Source organism: Stegostoma tigrinum, chromosome 7 (genome assembly GCF_030684315.1).
Source record: "Stegostoma tigrinum isolate sSteTig4 chromosome 7, sSteTig4.hap1, whole genome shotgun sequence".
Lineage (NCBI taxonomy): Eukaryota > Metazoa > Chordata > Chondrichthyes > Orectolobiformes > Stegostomatidae > Stegostoma > Stegostoma tigrinum.
The window spans coordinates 78,888,606-78,909,964 of record NC_081360.1 but is presented as its reverse complement, the minus strand read 5'-3'; the positions used below and the strand labels follow the sequence as shown (position 1 = coordinate 78,909,964).

General features: G+C 42.1%; 1 protein-coding gene across 2 annotated transcripts in view; it reads right to left on the bottom strand.

Annotated features, from left to right (window-relative positions):
• Nucleotides 1-339: 339 nt before the first annotated feature.
• Nucleotides 340-21,359, bottom strand: part of kynu (kynureninase) — a 212,819-nt gene continuing 191,799 nt past the window's right edge. For both annotated transcript variants that reach the window (XM_048534680.1, XM_048534681.1), the window contains 3 exons: nucleotides 17,593-17,678; nucleotides 12,264-12,494; nucleotides 340-556 (listed from right to left, as the gene is read on the bottom strand). In XM_048534680.1, coding sequence (XP_048390637.1) covers nucleotides 413-556; nucleotides 12,264-12,494; nucleotides 17,593-17,678 — 461 coding nt within the window. In that variant the 3' untranslated portion in view covers nucleotides 340-412. The remainder of the gene's footprint in view (nucleotides 557-12,263; nucleotides 12,495-17,592; nucleotides 17,679-21,359) is intronic.

Below are 21,359 nucleotides of genomic sequence, written 5' to 3'. Positions count from 1 at the left end.
CCCTCAACCCCTAAAGCCCCAGGGAAAATAACCACAACATTTTCAGCTTCTTCCGATAGTTCAAACCTTCAACCCCAGCAACATCCTTGTAAATCTTTTCTGCACCTTTTAAAAAGACATCGGTCATATTGAACCATCCAAGTCCTATTTTCCAGCACATCGCTCACAGGCTTGTATGCTTTGACATTGTAAGATCTTAAATTCTGCAATATTTCTATAATTGTAAATAATTTATTTTGAGCGAACTGTTTTTGTTGAAAAGCCAAGTTTCTGGCAGGAAATTAAAGACTAAACAGACAGAAACAAACAGAAAGAAATTAGGCAAATCACTAATCAATATCGAAGCATAATTTGTAATGATGGAGTAAAGTTTGTGCCCTTTATGCCACATGTGGAAAGGGATCTGGCCCAGTTAGACATCAGCTTCATCTTTGACTGGATGCGCTGTGGCCTTGAATGATTCATTCAACATCTTGATGAACTTGTACACATCATGATAGGAATTGTAAACGGGTACAGGAGCAACTCGTAGAACATTTGGTTCCCTCTGATCACACTGTTGGCAAGAAGAAAAGATAATCTAAGCTTTTTACATGGATAAATAAAGTCGGTAGGTTAAAAGTAACAAATAGTTTAAGAAATTGTTACAGAGATAGTAGGAACTGCCGATGCTGGAGAATCTGAGATAACAAGGTGTAGAGCTGGATGAACACAGCAGGCCAAGCAGCATCAGAGAAGCAGGAAAGCTGCTGTTTCAGGTCTAGACCCTTCTTCAGAAATGGAGGAGGGGAAGGGGATTCTGAAATAAATAGGGAGAAAGGGGGAGGCGGATAGAAGATGGGCAAAGGAGAAGATAAGTGGAGAAGAGACAGACAGGTCAAGGAGGTGGGGTTGGAGCCAGTAGAGGTGAGTTAGGGAAGTGATAACTCGGTCCAGGGAGGACAGACAAGTCAAGGAGGCAGGATGAGGCTGGTAGGGAGGAGATGGGGATGGGGCTTGGGGTGGGAAGAGTGGATAGGTTTGAGAACAGGTGAGGGATGTGGGTCTGAGCTGGGCTGGTTTTGGGATTGGGGGAGGGGAGATTTTGAAGCGTGTGAAGTCCACTTCGATATCATTAGGCTGCAGGGTTCCCAAGAGAAATATGAGATGCTGTTCCTGCAAGTTTTGGATGGCATCGTTGTGGCAATGCAGGAGGCCCAGGATGAATATGTCATTCAAAGAGTGGGAGGACGGGATGAAATAGTTTGTGACTGGGAGGTGAAGTTATTTTTTGCACACTGATCTTATGTGTTACACTAAGCGATCCCGAAGCCTCTGTTTGGTTTCCCTGATATAGAGGAGGCCACAACGGGAACAGCAGATACCACATTAGCAGATGCACAGGTGAACATCTGTTTGATGTGGAAGGTCTTCTTCGGGCCAGGAATGGGGATGAGGGGGGAGGTGTAGGGGCAGGTGTAGCACTTGCTGCGGTTGCAGGGAAAAGTGCCGGGGGTGGTGGGGCTAGTGGGGAGTGTGGAGTGGACAAAGGAGCCATGGAGAGAGTGGTCCCTCTGGAAAGAAGATGAGGGTTGTGACGGAAAAATGTCTTTGCTAGTGGTGTCGCATTGCAGATGGCGGAAGTGTCGGAGGATGATGCGCTGCATCCGGCAGTTGGTGGGGTGGTGCGTGAGGACAAGGGGGATTCTGTTTTGGTTGTTATTGCAGGGATGAGGTGTGAGGGATGAGTTGCGGGAAACACGAGAGACACGTTTGAGGGCATTTTTGACCACGGTGGGGTGGATGTTGCAGCTTTTGAAAAACGAGGACATCTGGGGTGTCCGAAAGTGGAATGCCTCATCCTGGAAGCAAATGCGGCTGAGGCAAAGGAATTGGGAATAGGGGATAGCATTTTTGCAGGAAGGTGGGTGACAGGAGATGTACTCTAGGTAGCTGTGGAAGTCGGTATATTTGAAATGGATATCGGTTTCCAGGTGATTGCCAGAGATGGAAGAAAAGAGGTCCGGGAAGAAGAGGGAGGTATCGGAGATGAACATCGATGACTGTATCTGTGCCGCCTCGTGCTCCCATGAGGAGCTCAAACAGTTCATCCATTTCATTAATACCTTCCACCTCAACCTGTTCCATTGCCTCCTCTCACCCACCTTCCTGCAAGAAGGCTATCCCCTATTCCCAATTCCTTTGCCTCCACTGCATCTGCTCCCAAGATGAGGCATTCCACTTCTGGACATCCCAGATGTCCTTGCTTTTCAAGGATCTCAACTTCCTCTCTGCAGTGGTCGAAAATGCCCTCGACCGTGTATCTTGCACTTCCCACTACTCATCCCTCACACCCTGTCCCCGCAATAACAACCAAAACAGAATACCCCTCATCCTCATGTACCATCCCACCAACATCTGGATGCAACACATCATCGTCCGACACTTTCGCCATCTGCAATCCGACCCCACTACCAAAGCCATTTTTCCCCCACAACACTTATCAGCCTTCCAGAGGGACCACTCTCTCTGTGACTGCCTTGTCTGCTTCACACTCTCCTCCAGCCCCACCACCCCTGGCACTTTTCCCTGCAACTGCAGCAAGTGCTACACCTGCCCCCACACCTCCTCCCTCACCCACATCCCAGGCCCCAAGAAAATCTTCCACATTAAGCAGATGTTCACCTTCACATCTGCTCATGTGTATCTGCCATTGCCGTTGTGGCCTCCTCTACATCACGGAAACAAAATGAAGGCTTTGGGGTCGCTTTGTGGAACACCTATGATTGGTTCGCAACAAACAACTTCACCTCCCAGTCGCAAATCATTTCAACTCCCCTCCCACTCCTTCAATGACATGTTCATCCTGGGCCTCCTGCATTGCCACAACGATGACACTGGAAAGTTGCAGGAACAGCATCTCATATTTCGCTCGGGAACCCTGCAGCTCAATGATATCGATGCGGACTTCACAAGCTTCAAAATCTCCCCTCCCCCAGCCACATCCCAAAACCAGCCTAGCTCATACACGATCCCTCACCTGTCCTCCCACCTGTGCGTTCCTTCCAATTCAAGCCCCACTCCCATCTCCTCCCTACTAGCCTCATCCCACCACCTCGACCTGTCAGTCCTCCCTGAACCGACCTATCCCCTCCCTAACACATCTTTACTGGCTCCAACCCCACCTCCATGACCTGTCTGTCTCCTCTCCAACTATCTTCTCCTTTGTCCATCCTCTATCCGCCTTTCCATTACTCCCTATTTATTTCAGAATCTCCTTCACCTCCCCCATTTCTGAAGAAGGGTCTAGACCCGGAACATCAGCTTTCCTGCTCCTCTGATGCTGCTTGGCCTGCTGTGTTCATCCAGCTCTTCTCCTTGTTATCTCAGTTTAAGACATTGCTAGCTTCACTAAACCACTGTCTTCTAATGTGATTGAATTCTAACGCATTCTCATTCATCCAATTGATACAAATAAAAATATCTATGAAAAAGAAGTGCCAGAATGAGAATCTTGAGACACATATGGTCCTGCAGGCTCATCCTGAATCACACTGGCTCATTTTATCTTGAGATTGAATTTACACAAACCAGAAAGAAGTCTAAAATCAGAATAAAAAACAACTAACCATTAGGAAAACATTATAAATGTAATCGACCATCTTTTGCATTTTTGCTAAACATAGAATCGTGTCAAGTAGTCTAAAAACTCAATCAAGTCCTCAAGACTTTTGTTAAGATCAAGTAGCCAATTTGAACTTGGAGTAGGTGTTTGATGGTAAATTACTTGAGTAGCCATTACCCATTCAACAGAGGGAGCATGAAGCCACACCAATTACAACAATCACACTGTATTTAAATGTCACTCATCCATTTTCCATTTGGAAAGGCTACTAGCAGGGAAGTAGTAATTGGCTTTTGTTTCCCGACCAGCTTCCATGTAGCTACCAAGGAGAAGGTTTTGGGGTGTTCTAACAAGAGGGAAGATGGTAATCGTTGGGCAACTCCAGACCAGAGTAAGCACAGGTTTTCTTTGTAAGGCTCAGTGGAATGGTTCCTTCTCCTGAGTCCCAGAAAGAAAAGCATCTGATTCATTTTACAGGTCACTTCTGTCTCGGGTCACCGCGGGACCTGCTTCTGTTTAGTGTGAAAACTGACGTAGCATTCCTAATCAGGTCTCAGTTAAACAGGTAATAATCGCTTTGGCATGACGGGAGCACAATTTGCAGGAATTTGAGTCTTGTGTTTTCTTTAGATCAGCACCCTGTCTGTCTGTAAGACTATACAGGTTCATGTGGAAGATGGACAGTATCTTAATGAGCAAATAAACTACTCATTTTTAATTGTTCAGGTTTGGCTGCAGGGCCAGAATTGACCCTGAGTTTCATTAAAAGACATTATCGTCAATCACCTCACCAGGGTGAAAATGACCAATGAATTAATCACGCATCGCTTACAAGTTCCATCAAGAGGAACACTTTATCTGTTATCCCAGGGGTTGGAAACGTATTGCTCTGGAACTGCATGCAGCTTGTTACACTGGTCTTAAGGGCTCTCAAGGGCTACATCGATCTATCCCATTTTTTGGTGATTTAAACATCACTTTCATTTTAAAAAAACCAACATTGTGCTTATAAGAAAATATAGTTGAATTGACTATTCTATTTCAAAATATTGTTGAAATATGACTCTTGTAACTTTCAGAAATATAGACATTTGAGTAGCCGTATTGTCTCTCTTTAAAATATTACATTTTTGATGATTATTTTTTCAAAAAAATGATTCTTCATGTTGCTAACTTTGCTGAGCTCTGTAATTTCTCATGTATTTGAACAGGTAGAATTGATTTTTTTTTCTTTATTATCAGTGAAACGTAGGTTTGCTACCTGTTGTTGGGTAGTGAGTTGACATGAATTCACTGCTTTCGTCAAAAACAAAAAAATGGTGAAATAAACACAGATAATACCAGAAAAAGTCAAGTGGTCTGGCAACATCTGTGCTGAGAGAGACAGGGTTAACATGGTGTGACCCATATGACCATACAGTACTCAAAATGTTAACTCTACTTCTCCCTCCACAGACTGATGAGATTCTCCAGCATTCCCTGTGTTTGTTTCAGACTTCTGACATCTGCAGTGTTTTGTTTCTATTAAACTGTAGGTGAGACTAACAAATACTTTCATTTCACTTGTGTGAGACGCCAATTGAACGCACTGACTGGAAGTGTATTTTAACAAAAGTCATTCCTCCTTTCATGATAAGATGTCCACATTGTGATTTCTCAAAGGATTTTTAGCTAACAACCAGTGGAGTACATCACATTGTTATACCTTTGCATCAAATGGTGCAACATTTAGTAGAATACTTGTGGATTGGATGACAGCAAGTTATAATTTATTGTTTATGAAATGTTAGGGGGAAAAGGCAATGTGTGGTCCCTTTAAAAGATGATGTGATTTTTCTATGCTTGCAAATTTAAACAAAATGTCTATGGGCAGCAGCTTGTGGGTTTACAGATGCACGGAGAACACTCAAATTGAAACATTTGTATCAAAAAGCTGTGCAGTTAGTCGGCTAAGCAACAGTTTTGTTTTGTTATTAAGACAAGTTTTGAAATTAACTAATCAATTTGAATTCAGCACTTAGACAGCAAAAGCCAATTAAATTTAAATCTGATGGTTTTGACAATGTAGAACCTACCCTATTATAAAAAAAATATGTCATCAAGGGTATAAAAGGAAACAACGATTGGACAAAATCAGGAAAATTAACTGCCATCTACCAGATTTAACAGCTGTAAGCTCTCGCGACAACCATATCAAAGGTACCTATGGCACAATTAGTTACTATTCCTAACAGAAGAATTTGACGGACAAGGTGTTCCAGGCTGAACATTCGATGGAGAAGATAGAAAACATTCCAGAATAGTGGCTGTAATTTCTAGAGATTAAAGTCCATGTTTTTTTTATGTAAGTGGGACTTCTATTTATTGGAACAGTGTATTATTAGAATCTTGTTTTATTTGGGAGTAGTTAGTAGCAGCAGTTTATTTGCTTTGTTAATCATTTAGTTAATGTGTTCATTGTTAGAATTAGGTGAACAAATAGTTACTTATTGATTGTAAAGTAAGTGTCAGGGATTTATTTTATTTAACCAATAGAAGTTGTTGAAAAGCAGGTTACACCACTTTTCTCACTCCTTTTAAACAGATAATAAGGCAAGGTCCTCTTTGGGCATTTCAGGTTTAGTTCTCAGAGGGGAGGTCAACCTTCACTTTATAACACAAAGAACATAGTACCAACTAAATATTGGAGATAATTAACAAAATCTGTGTACCAAAAATTTTAAACAAGGAACTTAAAATTAAGGCAATATTTCAAGTGTCCCCCACATCCTGGGAATGTAGACACAAATTGAATGAGGCTTCAAATATGGTATATTTGATTAAAACAATTCTAATTCCTTGAGGGTAGTAATGAATGGATAACTTGATTTGGCTTTGGCAGTTATCTTTAGTGAAACTGAAGACAATTACACTCTCACAAGTGAATTTCCTGCCAACTAAAGCAAGGGCTTTCAATGCATTTTAAACAGGAATTGATTAAATAAGATCTACTAACATGGCCAGATACAAAATGTCACATTGCAGGAGGTTGTAATCATAGATAAAGCACAATGTTTTCCCATTTAATAATGTGGTATTTTCAAGGTGTTTCTTTCAGTATACCAAAAAGGTTCTAAGACAGACGCAAGAAAATTAATTCAGTCAGGCTAGACTCTGGAGAATCATATCACTCAATAGCAATACTGCAGTTGTTTCTTGTGTTCAGTCTTCTGTTTGCAGTGAGATGTCAGGAGATTTGAAGGGCTCAGAACTATAATTGCCTCACAAATTGGGAAATCATTAGTGAAGGTGTCTATCACAGGAATTAAGTCCAAATGCATTAAAACAATACTGTGCTGTTATTCTTGGTGTTGTAAGGTTTCTTGCCCTGAAACTTGCAACAGAACTTATTGTTCTGAAAGAAATGACATGATTCAGTGGATGGGTGTCCAGTCTTCAAATAGAAAAGTACATTGTGATATTGGCCCTGTGATGTGCTGCAAATGTCAGCTGTAGCATATGAGCATATGAATTAGGAGCAGAAGGAGGCCAACTGGCTGCTCAGCATTGCTCTGCCAATCAATAACATAACAGCTGATCTGATTATGACCTCAACTCTGCTTCCTTGCCTTGACTCCATTATCCTATTTTGCATCTTGCACCTTCAAAGCTCAGAACAACTATTTAAAACTTTCAGGAACAAAAACAGAAATTGCTGGAAAAACTCAGCAGGCCTGGCAGCATCTGTGGAGAGCAATCAAAGTTAACGTTTTGGTGAAGGGTCTGAGGAAGAGTTACTGGTTCCGAAACATTAGCTTTGATTGCTCTCCGCAGATGCTGCCCCACCTGCTGAACTTTTCCAGCAATTCTGTTTTTTGTTTCTGATTTACGGTATCCTGTCAAGATTCCTCAGGATATGATGGCTTTCAATCAACTTGCTTCTTCCCCTTCTAAATTCCAGCAGATACATGCCTAGCCTGTCCAATCTTTCCTCATAAAATAACCTATCCATTCCAGATATTAGTCTGGTAAACCTTCTCTGAATGCATTCCAATGCATTTAAATCCTTACTTAAACAAGATGTTGAATACTGCTTATAGATAGTAGGAACTGGAGTCTGAGAATAACAAGGTGTGGAGCTGGAGGAACACAGCAGACCAGCTAGCATCAGAGGAGCAGGAAAGCTAACGGTTGAGGTCTGGACCCTTCTTCTGAAATAAATAGAGAGGTGGGGGTGTTGACAGAAGGTGGATAGTGGCTGTTTATTGTCATCTGATGCCATCTACGAAAATTGACCATGATTGTTGTTAGTTAATCTTTTATTCCAGGCATTTATTGAATTCAAATTTCAAACTCTGCCATATTAAAAATCGAATCCATGTTCCCAGCGCATTAACCTGGGATGTTAATCTGGATGACTACTCCGGTGACATTACTACTACCCACTGTGTAGAAGTGTGAAAACTTTGGCAGGTGTGTGGTGGTGAAGCCGAGTATCTAGATATTAAGTATAAGATTTAAAATCAAAGAAAGCTGATGAGCAGATGATAGGGATGTTGCCTGAGAGGCTGATGGTATTGGCAGGTTGAATGTGACATGCAACAATGTATCCATTGAACTTAATTATCCACTGATGTCTTCAGACTTCTTTTGGACTGTTGCCAGCTACTCAGTAGTAAATATTTTGATGGGATGTGAAAAGACAATACCAGACGAGACTAGAATTCCAGACTAACCACATCAACACACATCAACTGTGGCAAAGCACAGATGAGTAGAATCGTTGACAGCAATGCATCCCTCCTTAATGATGCATTCTATTCTCATTTTGAACATGACGTCAGGCACCACACAACAGCCTCAGGTGCACCTGTTCCCACAATCACTGCCATAGCTATCAGTTCAGCCTTCCTGAGAGCAAACCCACAGAATGTGACTGGCCCCAGCCGGTCACTTAGATCCTGCATGGACTAGCTGGTAGGAGTATTTGCATCTTTATCCTCTCCCTACAATGATGTGAGGGTCCCAGCTGCTTCAAGAAGACCACAATCATCCCGATGCCAAAGAAAAATCAGGGAACATGCCTTAATGACTCCGCCCTGTGGCTCTGGCATCTGTCATTATGAAGTTCTTTCAAAGTTAGGACTGACACGCAACAACTCCAGCCTCCCAGATTGCCTTGATCCACTACAAATCACCAACTATCACAATAGGTCCATGGTAGATACCTTTCCCTAGCCCTACATTCATACCTGGAATATTCAGATAAGAAAGATGTTTTAGCTCCACCAACAACACCATAATGATGACTAAATATATCTCCAGGCTCTGAGACCTAAGATTTTGTTCACCTCTCTGCAACTGGATCCTTGACTTCCTGACCCACAGATAATAATCTGTAAGGATAGGTGACAACACTTCCTCCACAATAACCCTCAACACCTGCACGGCTGTGTGCTCAGCTCCCTTACTGTACTCCTTGTACATTCATGAATGTGTAGCCAAACTAACACTAACTCCGTTTACAAATTTGCTGATGACATGACCGCAGTGTGTTGTATCTCAAACACTGACGAGATGGAGCATTGGAAATAGACAATAGACAATAGGTGCTGGAGTAGGCCATTCGGCCCTTCAAGCCAGCACCACCATTCATTATGGTCATGGCTGATCATCCACAATCAGTATCCTGTTCCTGCCTTAACCCCATAACCCTTGATTCCACTATCTTTAAGAGCTCTATCCATCTCTTTCTTGAAAGTATCCAGAGACTTGGCCTCCACTGCCTTCTGGGGCCGAGCATTCCATATATCCACCACTCTCTGGGTGAAGAAGTTTTTCCTCAACTCTGTTCTAAATGGCCTACCCCTTATTTTTAAACTGTGTCCCCTGGTTCTGGACTCACCCATCAGTCGAAACATGCTTCCTGCCTCCAGAGTGTCCAATCCCTTGATAATCTTGTATGCCTCAATCACATCCCCTCTCATCCTTCTAAACTCGAGTGTATACAAGCCCAGTTGCTCCAATCTTTCAACATATGATAGTTCCGCCATTCTGGGAATTGATCTTGTGAACCTACACTGCACTTCCTCAATAGCAAGAATGTCCTTCCTCAAATTTGGAGACCAAAACTGCACACAATACTGATTCTCCCAGTCTACCCGCATGTTGAAATCTCCCATAACAACTGTAGTGATACCTTTGTGACAGGCCAATTTCAACTCTTGATTCAGCTTGGACCCTACATCCTGACTACTGTTTGGGGGCCTGTAGATAACTCCCATTAGGGTCTTTCTACCCTTTGAATTTCTCAGCTCTATCCATACTGACTCTACATCTCCTGATTCTGTGTCCCCCCTCGCAAGAGACTGAATATCATTTCTCACCAACAGGGCCACCCCATCCCCTCTGCCCACCAGTCTGTCCTTTTGATGGCACGTATAGCCTTATATTTGCATTTCCCAAGCCCTGTCCACTTGAAGCCACGTCTCAGTTATCCCCACAACATCATACTTGCCAACTTCCAACTGAGCCTCAAACTCATCCACCTTATTTCTTATGCTTCGTGCATTCATATATAATATTTTTAATTTGTTTCTCCCCTCAACTTTCCTATCAATCCCTATTTCACTTGGCCATACTGTATGATCCCTTCTTGAGTTTTCTGCTCTGTTGATTCTGTTGTCCTTCTTAACTTCTCTTATTCTCACTTTCCCTTTAACTTGACTCTTAAGTTTCCAGTTTGGCCCCTCCACCCTATTACTTAGTTTAAACACACCTGTGTTGCAGTGGCAAATCTGCCTGCCAGAATGCTGCTCCCCCACCTATTAAGATGCAAACCCTCCCTCTTGTACAATTTATCCTTACCCCAAAACATACCCAATGGTCCAAGAATTTAAATCTTTGCTTCCGGCACCAGTCCCTCAGCCACACGCTCAAGTCCATTATCTCTCTGTTCCTGTCCTCTCCAGCCCAAGGAACTGGAAGCAAACCGGGGATAACCACCCTAGAAGTCCTGCTTTTCAGCCTTCTTCCGAAAGAGATAGACAGCGTAGCGGCATGGTGTAAAGACAACAATCTCTCCCTTAACCTGAGAAAAATGAAGGAGCCGGTCATTGACTTCAGGAAGAAGAGTGGATGGCAGGCGTCTTCCTGCATCAATGTTGCTGAGTTTCAAGTTCCAAGGAATAAATATCAAAAAACAATTTATCCTGGCCCATCCACGTTAATGCTACAGACAAGAAAGTACACCAACGCCTCTACTTCCTCAGAAGGCTAAGGAAATTTGGCACATCAACAGGATTCTAACCAGCACCACAGAAGGTTTCCAATTCAGATACATCACAGGTTGTTATGGCAACTGCTCTGTCAAGACCACAAGAAATTAAAGAAAGATGTAAACACAGCCCAGTCCATCACACAAACTAGTCCTGCTTCCATTGTATCGGTGAAAATGGGAAGTGCAGATGCTGGAGAATCCAAGATAACAAAGTGTGGAGCTGGATGAACATAGCAGGCCAAGCAGCATCTCAGGAGCACAAAAGCTGACGTTTCCGGCCTAGGCCCTTCATCAGAGAGCTCTCTGATGAAGGATCTAGGCCCAAAACATCAGCTTTTGTGCTCCCGAGGTGCTGCTTGGCCTGCTGTGTTCATCCAGCTCCACACTTTGTTGCCCTGCTTCCATTGTCTTCGTCGACACTTCCTGCTGACTTGGGAAAGCAGCCGATAGAATCAAAGACCCCTCCCACCTGGTTATACTCTCTTCCATTGAACAAAAGATACAGAAGTATGAAAACGTGTACCAACAGATTCAAAAACAACTTCTTCCCCACTGTTACCTGACTCATGAACAAACCTCTCATAAATGAAAGTTGATCTTTCTCTGCATCTTCTCTGTAGCTGTAATACTATATTCTACATTCTTTTCTGTCACCATGATGTACCTATGTAAGGAATGTTTTGTCTGATTAGCATGCAAAACAATTTGTTTCACTGTATCTCACTGCATGTGACAATAATAAATCAAATAAAAAATTGATGTCTGTGGCTATCTGTGTCCAATCCCCTTTGCACAACCTGGGAGCCTCGTCTGCCATCAACTCCTCTACCAGTGTCTCCAGTGTCATATCCATTTCCACAAATACTTTCTCTCCACTCTGGTACTCAAATCCACAACATTATCCAGTGCAGCTTCCTTGAAGAGAGACAGCCTGTTTTTAAGAAGTGTAGGCCTATTACATTATGCGGATTGTGCACAATCCTACTTGGCTCTCCTGTTGAGCAGAGAAGGTGATAGCAGTGCACAGAAGAAGGAAGCAGCATGAGAAGCACTCAGGCACATGTTACAGTCATGTAGGTTAGATAGGCGTATAAAATGTATCTGCTTTTCAGGTCACTTGGAATGAGCAGGCTTGGGCCTTAAATAGCAATCTCTGCAGTTGAAAATAAGACCCCATGAATTTTTAACCCCAATGTCTGTATGGCTTAAGTATCTGATCCAAATCATATAAGAATGCTTTTCTCACATTCCCACATTTTGCTGCCTGCAAGTACATGTAGGGCAATGAAGTTTAATTCAAAATAAGTAAAGAACTGAAGTTGTTTTTGTTTTTGAGAGTGTATTTATGATAAGCCCGAGTTGCTCACAGCAGTAAATAGCAAATGCCAAAATTCTACTTACTACAGCTCCCCTTTTCATCAATTCCACAAGAATTGACTTGGTAGGTATTGAAAAAACCAATGAGAGCTGGCAGCCTCGTTCTTCAATTGCAGAGGGAGTAATGATAGTGACATATGGTTTCTGTGGATTATCTGGAACCTTTGAATGGTAATGTTTGATCAGGCACTCCAAGTAACCAGTAAGTAAAACAGATTTTCTCCGCAGAGCTTTCATGCCAGCTTGATTGAAGATCTGAAATAAATAGAATTAATCACAAATATATTTTTTGCCAAAGACATACAGTAAATACATCACATTTTACAGTAATATAACTGTGACTGTTATATTAAACATCAATTTTGTCCATGTAGAAATATTTTTAAAATTTTAAAAAATTTTTTTGCAATGTAATAATTGTAAAAAAAATAACCGGTAACTTTCAACTCAGCAAACAAAATATCATTCAACTCTGATTTACCAATTTTGTTCTGCATTCCATATTTACATCCAGACCATGAGTAAATTATTCTTAACTGTAACACTTAATCTATAAAGAAATGGTTCAGATTTCAAGAAGATGCATTGAATATCAATGAAATGCTTGAAGATCTCAAATCTCTCCCAGTTACAAGGAAGCACAACAAAATAATTCAGCTCCTTGGGTTTGCAATTCAGTTGCATCAAAATTGATTGTTACCCCTGTTCTATTTACCCGCTATGATGCTTGTACGTGGGAAATAAAACACAGTGGCATTCAAAAGTTGAGAACAGATTCTGCAAAGAATTTCTGCACCCTTGAATGTTCTCAGTGGTCCTTCCAACTTCAGTGGGATCAATGCATTCGATATAGTGTGTAGAACCTGGACAGGCTCGGAGTTTGAGCTCAGGAGTGGCAGAATCCAATGTAATCTGTACCATTAGAAAACCAAAAGAACTGCAGATGCTGGAAATCAGGAACAAAAAAGAAAGTTGCTGGAAAAGCTCAGCAGGTCTGGCAGTATCTGAGGAGGAGAAAACAGAGTTAACATTTCGGGTCCAGTGAGCCTTCCTCAGAATCTATACCATTGTCTGAGTCATTTTGATCTGCCCATCCTTGCTTACTATGATCTGTCTGTGCTGCTCATAAACAAAGCCTTTCACTATACTTTGGTACACATAACAATCAATCAATCAATCAATCAATCAGATGGAATACCATGTGGGAAAATGTGAAATTTTGCACTTTGGCAGGAAGAATAGAAGCATACACTATTTTCAAAATGGGAAAAGGTTCAGAAAACTGAAGCACAACGGGACTTAGGAGGCCTAGTGAAGGATTCTTTTAAGGTTAACATTCAGATTCAGTTGTCAATTAGGAATGTTAGCATTCCTTTAGAGAAGGCTAGAAGACAAGAACAGGGATGCACTGCCAAGGCTGGATAAGACTCTGGTTAAGTTGCATGAGGAATATTGTGATCAGAGATAATGGGAACTGCAGATGCTGGAGAATCCGAGATAACAAAGTGTGGAGCTGGATAAACACAGCAGGTCAAGCAGCATCTCAGGAGCACAAAAGCTGAAGTTTCGGGCCTAGACCCTTCATCAGAGAGGGGGATGGGGTGAGGGTTCTGGAATAAATAGGGAGAGAGGGGGAGGTGGACCAAAGATGGAAAGAGGAGAAGATAGGTGGAGAGGAGAGTATGGGTGGGGAGGTAGGGAGGGGATAGGTCAGTCCGGGGAGAATGGACAGGTCAATGGGGCAGGATGAGGTTAGTAGGTAGGAAATGGAGGTGCAGCTTGAGGTGGGAGGAGGGATAGTTGAGAGGAAGAACAGGTGAGACAGGCTGGGCTGGTTTTAGGATGCAGTGGGGGGAGGGGAGATTTTGAAGTTGGTGAAATCTACATTATATTGTGAGCAGTTTTGGACCATGTATCAAAGAAAGAATGTACTGCTGTTGGAGGGGTCCAGAAGAAGTTTACACGAATGATCCTGGGAACGAAAATCTTGTCAGATGAGGAATGGGTGAGGAATCTGGGTCTGTATCTGATGGAGAAGGTAATCTGATTGAAACTAACAGAATACTGAAAGGCCCGGATAAAGAGGAGAAGGAAAAGATATTTCCACTAATAGGAGAGATTAGGACTTAAGGGTACAGGCTCAGAGTGAAAGGACATTACATGAGTATTTTTAAGACAGAGAGAGACAGGTTCTTGGTCAGTAAGAGGAGAAGACAAAAGAATGGAGTCGAGAAACATATCAAAGGCAGAGCAGATGCGATAGGCTGCTTGGCCTCATTTGCAAATATATCTTAGGATCTAGCATATTTCTGGATGAAAACATGCACATGGATCAGCTGTGATCCTAATTAATTGAGAAGCAGGCTTTGAGAGCTGAATGTCCTACTCCTGTTCCTTTTTCTTATGGTCTTATGGCTGCCCACCTGGAGTATTGGAGGATTTGAAGGGCAATCAGCATCCAGAAAATGGGCTGAGATGTGCTAAATCTTCTCTGGAGGAGGAAAGATTAAATGCTCCTTTAACTTGCCTAACCTTCAACACAATGACCCTTTGATAAAGGAGCATTCTATTTGAAATTCAGATAAATGCAAATGTTTTGACTGATGTATAATTTCTGCATTAGCTATGCAGATTGAATTTTTAGTTTACTTAAAAGGACTGTAGTACTACAAAATGGTAATTGTTGCCTCCCAGCTATTTTGATAGATTACCTGTCAAAAATCAGCTACCTTCCAAATGCATACATTTAATTACATTGCTAATAGAAATTGCTATTTTTTGAATTCTGGATTACTGATATGAGGGCTTCATTTGCCCTGGAGAACATTCTGCTATGAAGGAAAATCTAAAGCAAAAGTCAAAGCAATTCCTGACCAGGAATAAGTTCTACCAGATCATTTTTAATTAATTTTTTACACCTTTTATGTTGAAGTATCAGTTGTTGGCATTAACGTGAAATCTGAGGCTTAATTTTCTGCACTTAACAGGATTTCAAACAGAGCCAGATAACATGTTGTCTGATCCAAATTAACTAATAGAGTTTCCATGACACAGCGGTAGTGTCTGCACCTTTGAACTAGAGGCTCAATTCCTATCTGATCCAAAGGCTTGTAATAATATCTCGGAAGAAGTTGACGAGAGAATATCCAAGATTTCAGCTGTGTTATTCTTATGAATGTTTTCTTGGACAATAAGATTTAGAAAGGACTTAATTGCTGTCTTAAATTCTTTAAGCACTGATTTTCTTGGTTTCCAAGTGTGTAGTATTAGGTTCAAGAGAATCATCACTCAAGATCTTTCATAAAGCAATCAAATATTTTCTTCACAAAATAAGCACTGACTTTAATGATACCAGACTCAGGCAAGTCAAAACACTTGTCTGTCCTGAAGAAACTTGAATTGACAATGCCAGCATTAACAGACTGACAATATTTGGGGGTTAAGAACATAGAACGTAGAACATAGAACAGTACAGCACAGTACAGGGTCTTCGGCCCACGATGCTGTGCTGGCCTATTATCCAACTTAAATCAATCTACCCCGCATACCCTACATTTTACTATCATCCATGTGCCTATCTCAAGAGTCGCTTAGAAGTGTCTAAAGTATCTGACTCCACTACCACTGCCAGCAGTGCATCCCACACGCCCACCATTCTCTGTGTAAAGAACCTACCTCTGACATCTCTCCTATACCTTCCTCCAATTCCTTAAAATTATGTCCCCCCTGTAATAGTCATTTCCGACCTGGGAAAAAGTCTCTGAATATCCATTCTATCTATGCCTTTCACCATCTTGTACACCTCTCATCCTTCTTCGCTCCAATGAAAAAAGCCCTAGCTCCCTCAACCTTTCCTCATAAGACCTGCCCTCAAGTCCAGGCAGCGTCTTGGTAAATCTCTTCTGCACTGCCTCTAAAGCTTCCACACCTTTCCAATAATTAGGTGATCAGAACTAAACATAATATTCCAAATGTGGTCTACCCAGGGCTTTATAGAGCTGCAGCATAACCTTGCTGCTCTTTAACTCAATTCCCCTGCCAATGAAAGCCAACACACTATACGCCTTCTTTACAACCCTGTTAACTCAGGCACAACTTTAAGGGAACTATGGATGTGGTAATTGGAGAAGGATTTTTCACTTGAGAAGTGCATGGGTTTGGATGAAAGGGGTAAGTTAACACTGTAACTCTTGCCAATGGCCAGAAACACATTAAGGTCAATTGTTCAGCTGGTCACCCTGTCGCTACAATGTGGGCTGAGTGCATAAACACAACTAATTTTGACATTTTTCAGTTGAACAGGCGAGGGTTTCCACTTCCATTGGCATAGCCCGTACATCACATGCTCCACTTGCCACATTTTCTAGTGACTTAGCCATTTGTAGTCCCCCTCCAATTGAAATCCCGTTGGGCTCCAGCTAGTAGGTTCTTTTTCATAGTTACACATTAATCCCACATACCAAATGGTCCCTCATCATCTCATTCAGGATTAATCCAATATCACATGCCTCTGCCAGTCACCTTAGGCTAGTCAAAAATCCTGACACGGATTTCCCTGGTTCTCTAAAACCAATAGTGTCTCAGGATTAGAGGAATGTATGGGTTGTAATGTTCCTTAAGTATCAACACTTGGGAAGTTTTAGCATCTGGTGCCACAGGGCGTTAGTCTCCTAATAACCAAAAATGCTGTGGATCCACAAGCAGTCAGAAGAATTATTCATTGCTTTTCACCTGACACAGTCTCATTTGCCTGGAACAAATAACACATTCTTTCTATTTACCAGTCCAAGTCTTTGACATCAAGATTGAATAAGTCAGACTTCCCAAATAAAGACATAATGCCAGAAATGCATACCACAACTCTCAGGTGACTGTCCTGACTGTTTGTCTCATTGCTACTGAAATATCTGCATGGAGACCAACATCCCATCACCAAGTCGCTCTTTATTTTCCTGTGCACAGTACATGGACTCTGACCAGCTGGCTCAGAGCCAGTCCCCACAGTGAGGAAAATCCTGGAGACTCCTGTTTATATCTATGAGCCAGGGCTCCCTGGTTGGCCCACGTTAACAGCCACAATTAGGGAACTCATACTCATCGAGATCCACTGGGCAAAATTCATTCTAATCACTACAGTGGTAAAATGTCAAACTCATTCCTTGACATTTTCAATGTTGGCTAAAGGTCAAAAGAGTTTCTTTTGCCAGTATCATATTTATTTCCGGTTGGTGAGCAAAAATGTCTAATATGGTCAGGTTAAGCCAAATTAAGCAGTACAATAATAAAGTTGGATTCTGCTCTATCATTCCTACATATGTAAATCTTTAATTCCCAACCAGACAAATGCACTTACCTCTAAGCCAGCTTGTAGTGAACGAACCAATAAAATGGGTGGATTCGAGATTCGAAATCCATTCACGCCAAAACTTAAGTCAAGGTCTAAGCAGAGAGAAAGAAACATTCAGATTTTAGGTCCTTTTTTTTGTAGTTTTTATGGTGAGTTAAGTTTCTTAGCGTACTGCTTTTGAGCATCTGCTCACAACCATTGAAAAGGGATAATTCAAATACTCATATTATCTCATGTCAAATGGGTTACTGTCTGCCTGGGATACAGAAGGAGTTTAGGCATTTCCAATTAGTGAGGAAAATTGCAAAGTCATTAGCCTACAATTTTCTGAAAATCTGAAAATTGAAATTGTATTGAAGAACCGGAACGTCAGAAGTCTCACTGCCTTGTTCAAAAAGGAAAAGGATCACAAAGGAAATTACGAGCCAAGTAGCAAAGTACACACTAATCATTGAAATTAGCGATAGAAAGCCACAAGCTAATCAGTTATTTAGTATGATTTTGTAAAGCACAGGTTGTGTTCGATACAAAATTGACTTTTCAAGGAAATTGTGGAACTTACATGGATTTTCAGACAAGGATTAGTCGAGGTCAAGAAATTGAGGGGTGAATGTCAGTCCAAGATATTGATGCAATGGGATAAAATAATGGGATAAATGGATTTTATTCAGACAGGCTGAATGTAGGTACTGCTCAATTTCCCATTTATAGAAATAATTTGGACCTAGCTACAAGACGAATGACATAACATTTTGTTGATCATATAAAATTAGTAACATGATGATATGATGAAGAACATCACTGGATCTAAACATAATGGGATGCAGAGATCATTGACAGTAGCAGGATATTGTGGAGAAATCAGAAATACATTTTTTAGAAATATATGTTTGTCTTAGCCAGTAATGCCCTTAACAGAATTGAGAAACAACTAGCAGATGGGTGAGCGCAGGCAGAAAAACATAACTACGTTTTGGTTTTCATACATGGCTGGTATTGAATAAAGAAACAAGAAGGCAAAGTTGAATTTGTTTTACACTTGGAATAAGGCTCAGCTGCAGTAGTGCCTCCAGTTCTGAACACTACATTAGAGAAAATAGCCATGAAAATAGATTTCCAGCAGTAATAGTAAGAATAATGGATTGAGCTATGGGAAAAGGATTGAAAATCTGTTTCTACTTTTCCATTGAAACCATAAAACCTGAAGAAATAGGAACAGGGCAAGGTCATTGAGCCCTTTGAGCCTGCCCTGCCACTCAATCGGTTCATGGCTGATCCAACACTCCTCATGTCCACATTACTGCCTTTTCTCCATAACCCTTGGCTCCCCTATTTATCAAGAGTCTCTCCCTCAGTTTTAAATATACACAAAGACTCTGCCCTCACAGCTCTCTGTGGCAAGGTGTTCCAAAGATTCACAACTTTGAGAAAAAAATTCCTCCTCACCTCAGTCTTCAATTGGCACCCCTTATTTCTGGGATTATGCCTTCTGGCCCTAGATTCCTCCATGAGGGGAAACATCCTCTGACCATTTATCATGTCAAGGCCTCTAAGAATCATATGCGCTTGAATGAGATCACCTCTCATTCTTCGAAACTCCAATCAGTAGAATCCTAAACTGTTTAAAATTCATTCACAAACCAATCCCTTCATACCAGGGATCATTTTAGTGAACCTCCTCTGAACTACCGCCAATGAAACGATATCTTTTTGTAGCTAAGGTGAACAAAATTTCACACTGTATTCCAAATGTAGTCTCATCAGCACGTTGTACAGTTGCAGTAAGGCTTCGCTAATCTTATACTCCAATTCCCTTGAAGTAAGACTCAACATTCCCTTGGCCTTCTGATTACCTGCTGCATCTCTGTGTTAGCTTTCTGTGTCTCATGCAAAAGTATCCCCAAGCCCTTTTGTGTTGTAGCTTCCTGCAGTTTTTCTCCATTTGAATAATATTCAGTTTTTTTGTTCTTTCTTCCAAAATTAAAAACTTCACACTTTCACAATATACTCTATTTGCCTCTGACAGGCTGCCAGACTGAAAAAAGAACTTGCTGCTTCTTGCCCATGAGATAATTCTAAATCCATGCCAATATACTACACCCAACACTGTGGACTGTTACCTTATGACTTTTCTGAGGTACCTTGTCGAACACCTTCTGGAAATTCAAAAGCAATACATCTATTGGGTAACAAAGTGTGGAGCTGGATGAACACAGCAGGCCAAGCAGCATCTCAGGAGCACAAAAGCTGACATTTAGGGCCTAGACCCTTCATCAGAGAGGGGCATGGGGAGAGGGAACTGGAATAAATAGGGAGAGAGGGGGAGGTGGACCGAAGATGGAGAGAAAACAAGATAGCTAGAGAGGAGAGTATAGGTGAGAAGGTAGGGAGGGGATAGGTCAGTCCAGGGAAGATGGACAGGTCAAAGGAGGCAGGATGAGGTGGTAGGTAGGAAATGGAAGAGCGGCTTGAGGTGGAAGGAAGGGATGGGTGAGAGGAAGAACAGGTTAGGGAGGCAGACAGGCTGGGCTGGTTTTGGGATGCAGTGGGGGGAGGGGAAGAACTGGGCTGGTTTTGAGATGCAGTGGGGGGAGGGGAGATTTTGAAGCTTGTGAAGTCCACGTTGATACCATTGGGCTGCAGGGTTCCCAAGCGGAATATGAGTTGCTGTTCCTGCAACCTTCGGGTGGCATCATTGTGGCACTGCAGGAGGCCCATGATGGACATGTCATCTAAAGAATGGGAGGGGGAGTTGAAATGGTTTGCGACTGGGAGGTGCAGTTGTTTGTTGCGGTTCGCGATTGTCAGTTCACAACAAACAACTGCATCTCCCAGTCACAAACAATTTCAACTCCCCCCTCCCATTCCTCAGACGACATGCCCATCATGGGCCTCCTGCAGTGCCACAATGATGCCACCCGAAGGTTGCAGGAACAGCAACTCATATTCCGCTTGGGAACCCTGCAGCCCAATGGTATCAACGTGGGCTTCACAAGCTTCAAAATCTCCCCTTCCCCCACTGCATCCCAAAACCAGCCCAACTCGTCCACTACCCCCACTGTTTCCCAAAATCAGCCCAGCCTGTCTCTGCTTCCCTCACCTATTCTTCCTCTCACCCATCCCTTCCTCCCACCTCAAGCTGCACCTCCATTTCCTACCTACCACCTCATCCCACCTCCTTGACCTGTCCGTCTTCCCTGGACTGACCTATCCCCTCCCTACCTCCTCACCTATACTCTCCTCTCTACCTATCTTCTTTTCTCTCCATCTTCGGTCCACCTCCTTCTCTCTCCCTATTTATCCCAGGTGCCTCTCCCCATCCCCCTCTCTGATGAAGGGTCTAGGCCCGAAACATCAGCTTTTGTGCTCCTGAGATGCTGCTTGGCCTGCTGTGTTCATCCAGCCTCACATTTTTTTATCTTGGATTCTCCAGCATCTGCAGTTCCCATTATCACATCTATTGGCTCCCCTCTATCCACTCTGATTGAGACTTCCTCAAAAATCTCTAATAAATCAGCAAGACATGGATTTCCCTTTAATGAAGCTGTGCTGACTCTGATTGATTAGATCAAAATTTTCAAATTTTCTGCTATTACTTCCTTAATAATTGATTCTAATACTGTTCCAACAATAGATACCAGGCTAATCAGCCTGAAGTTTTAAATCTCCATCCCTCAACAAATTGATCCAAGTGTCATTCAGGGGTTTTCAAATTTAAGCAGGAATGAGAGAGAAGGCAAATCATGAAAGATTGCATTTTTCTTTTCTACAGG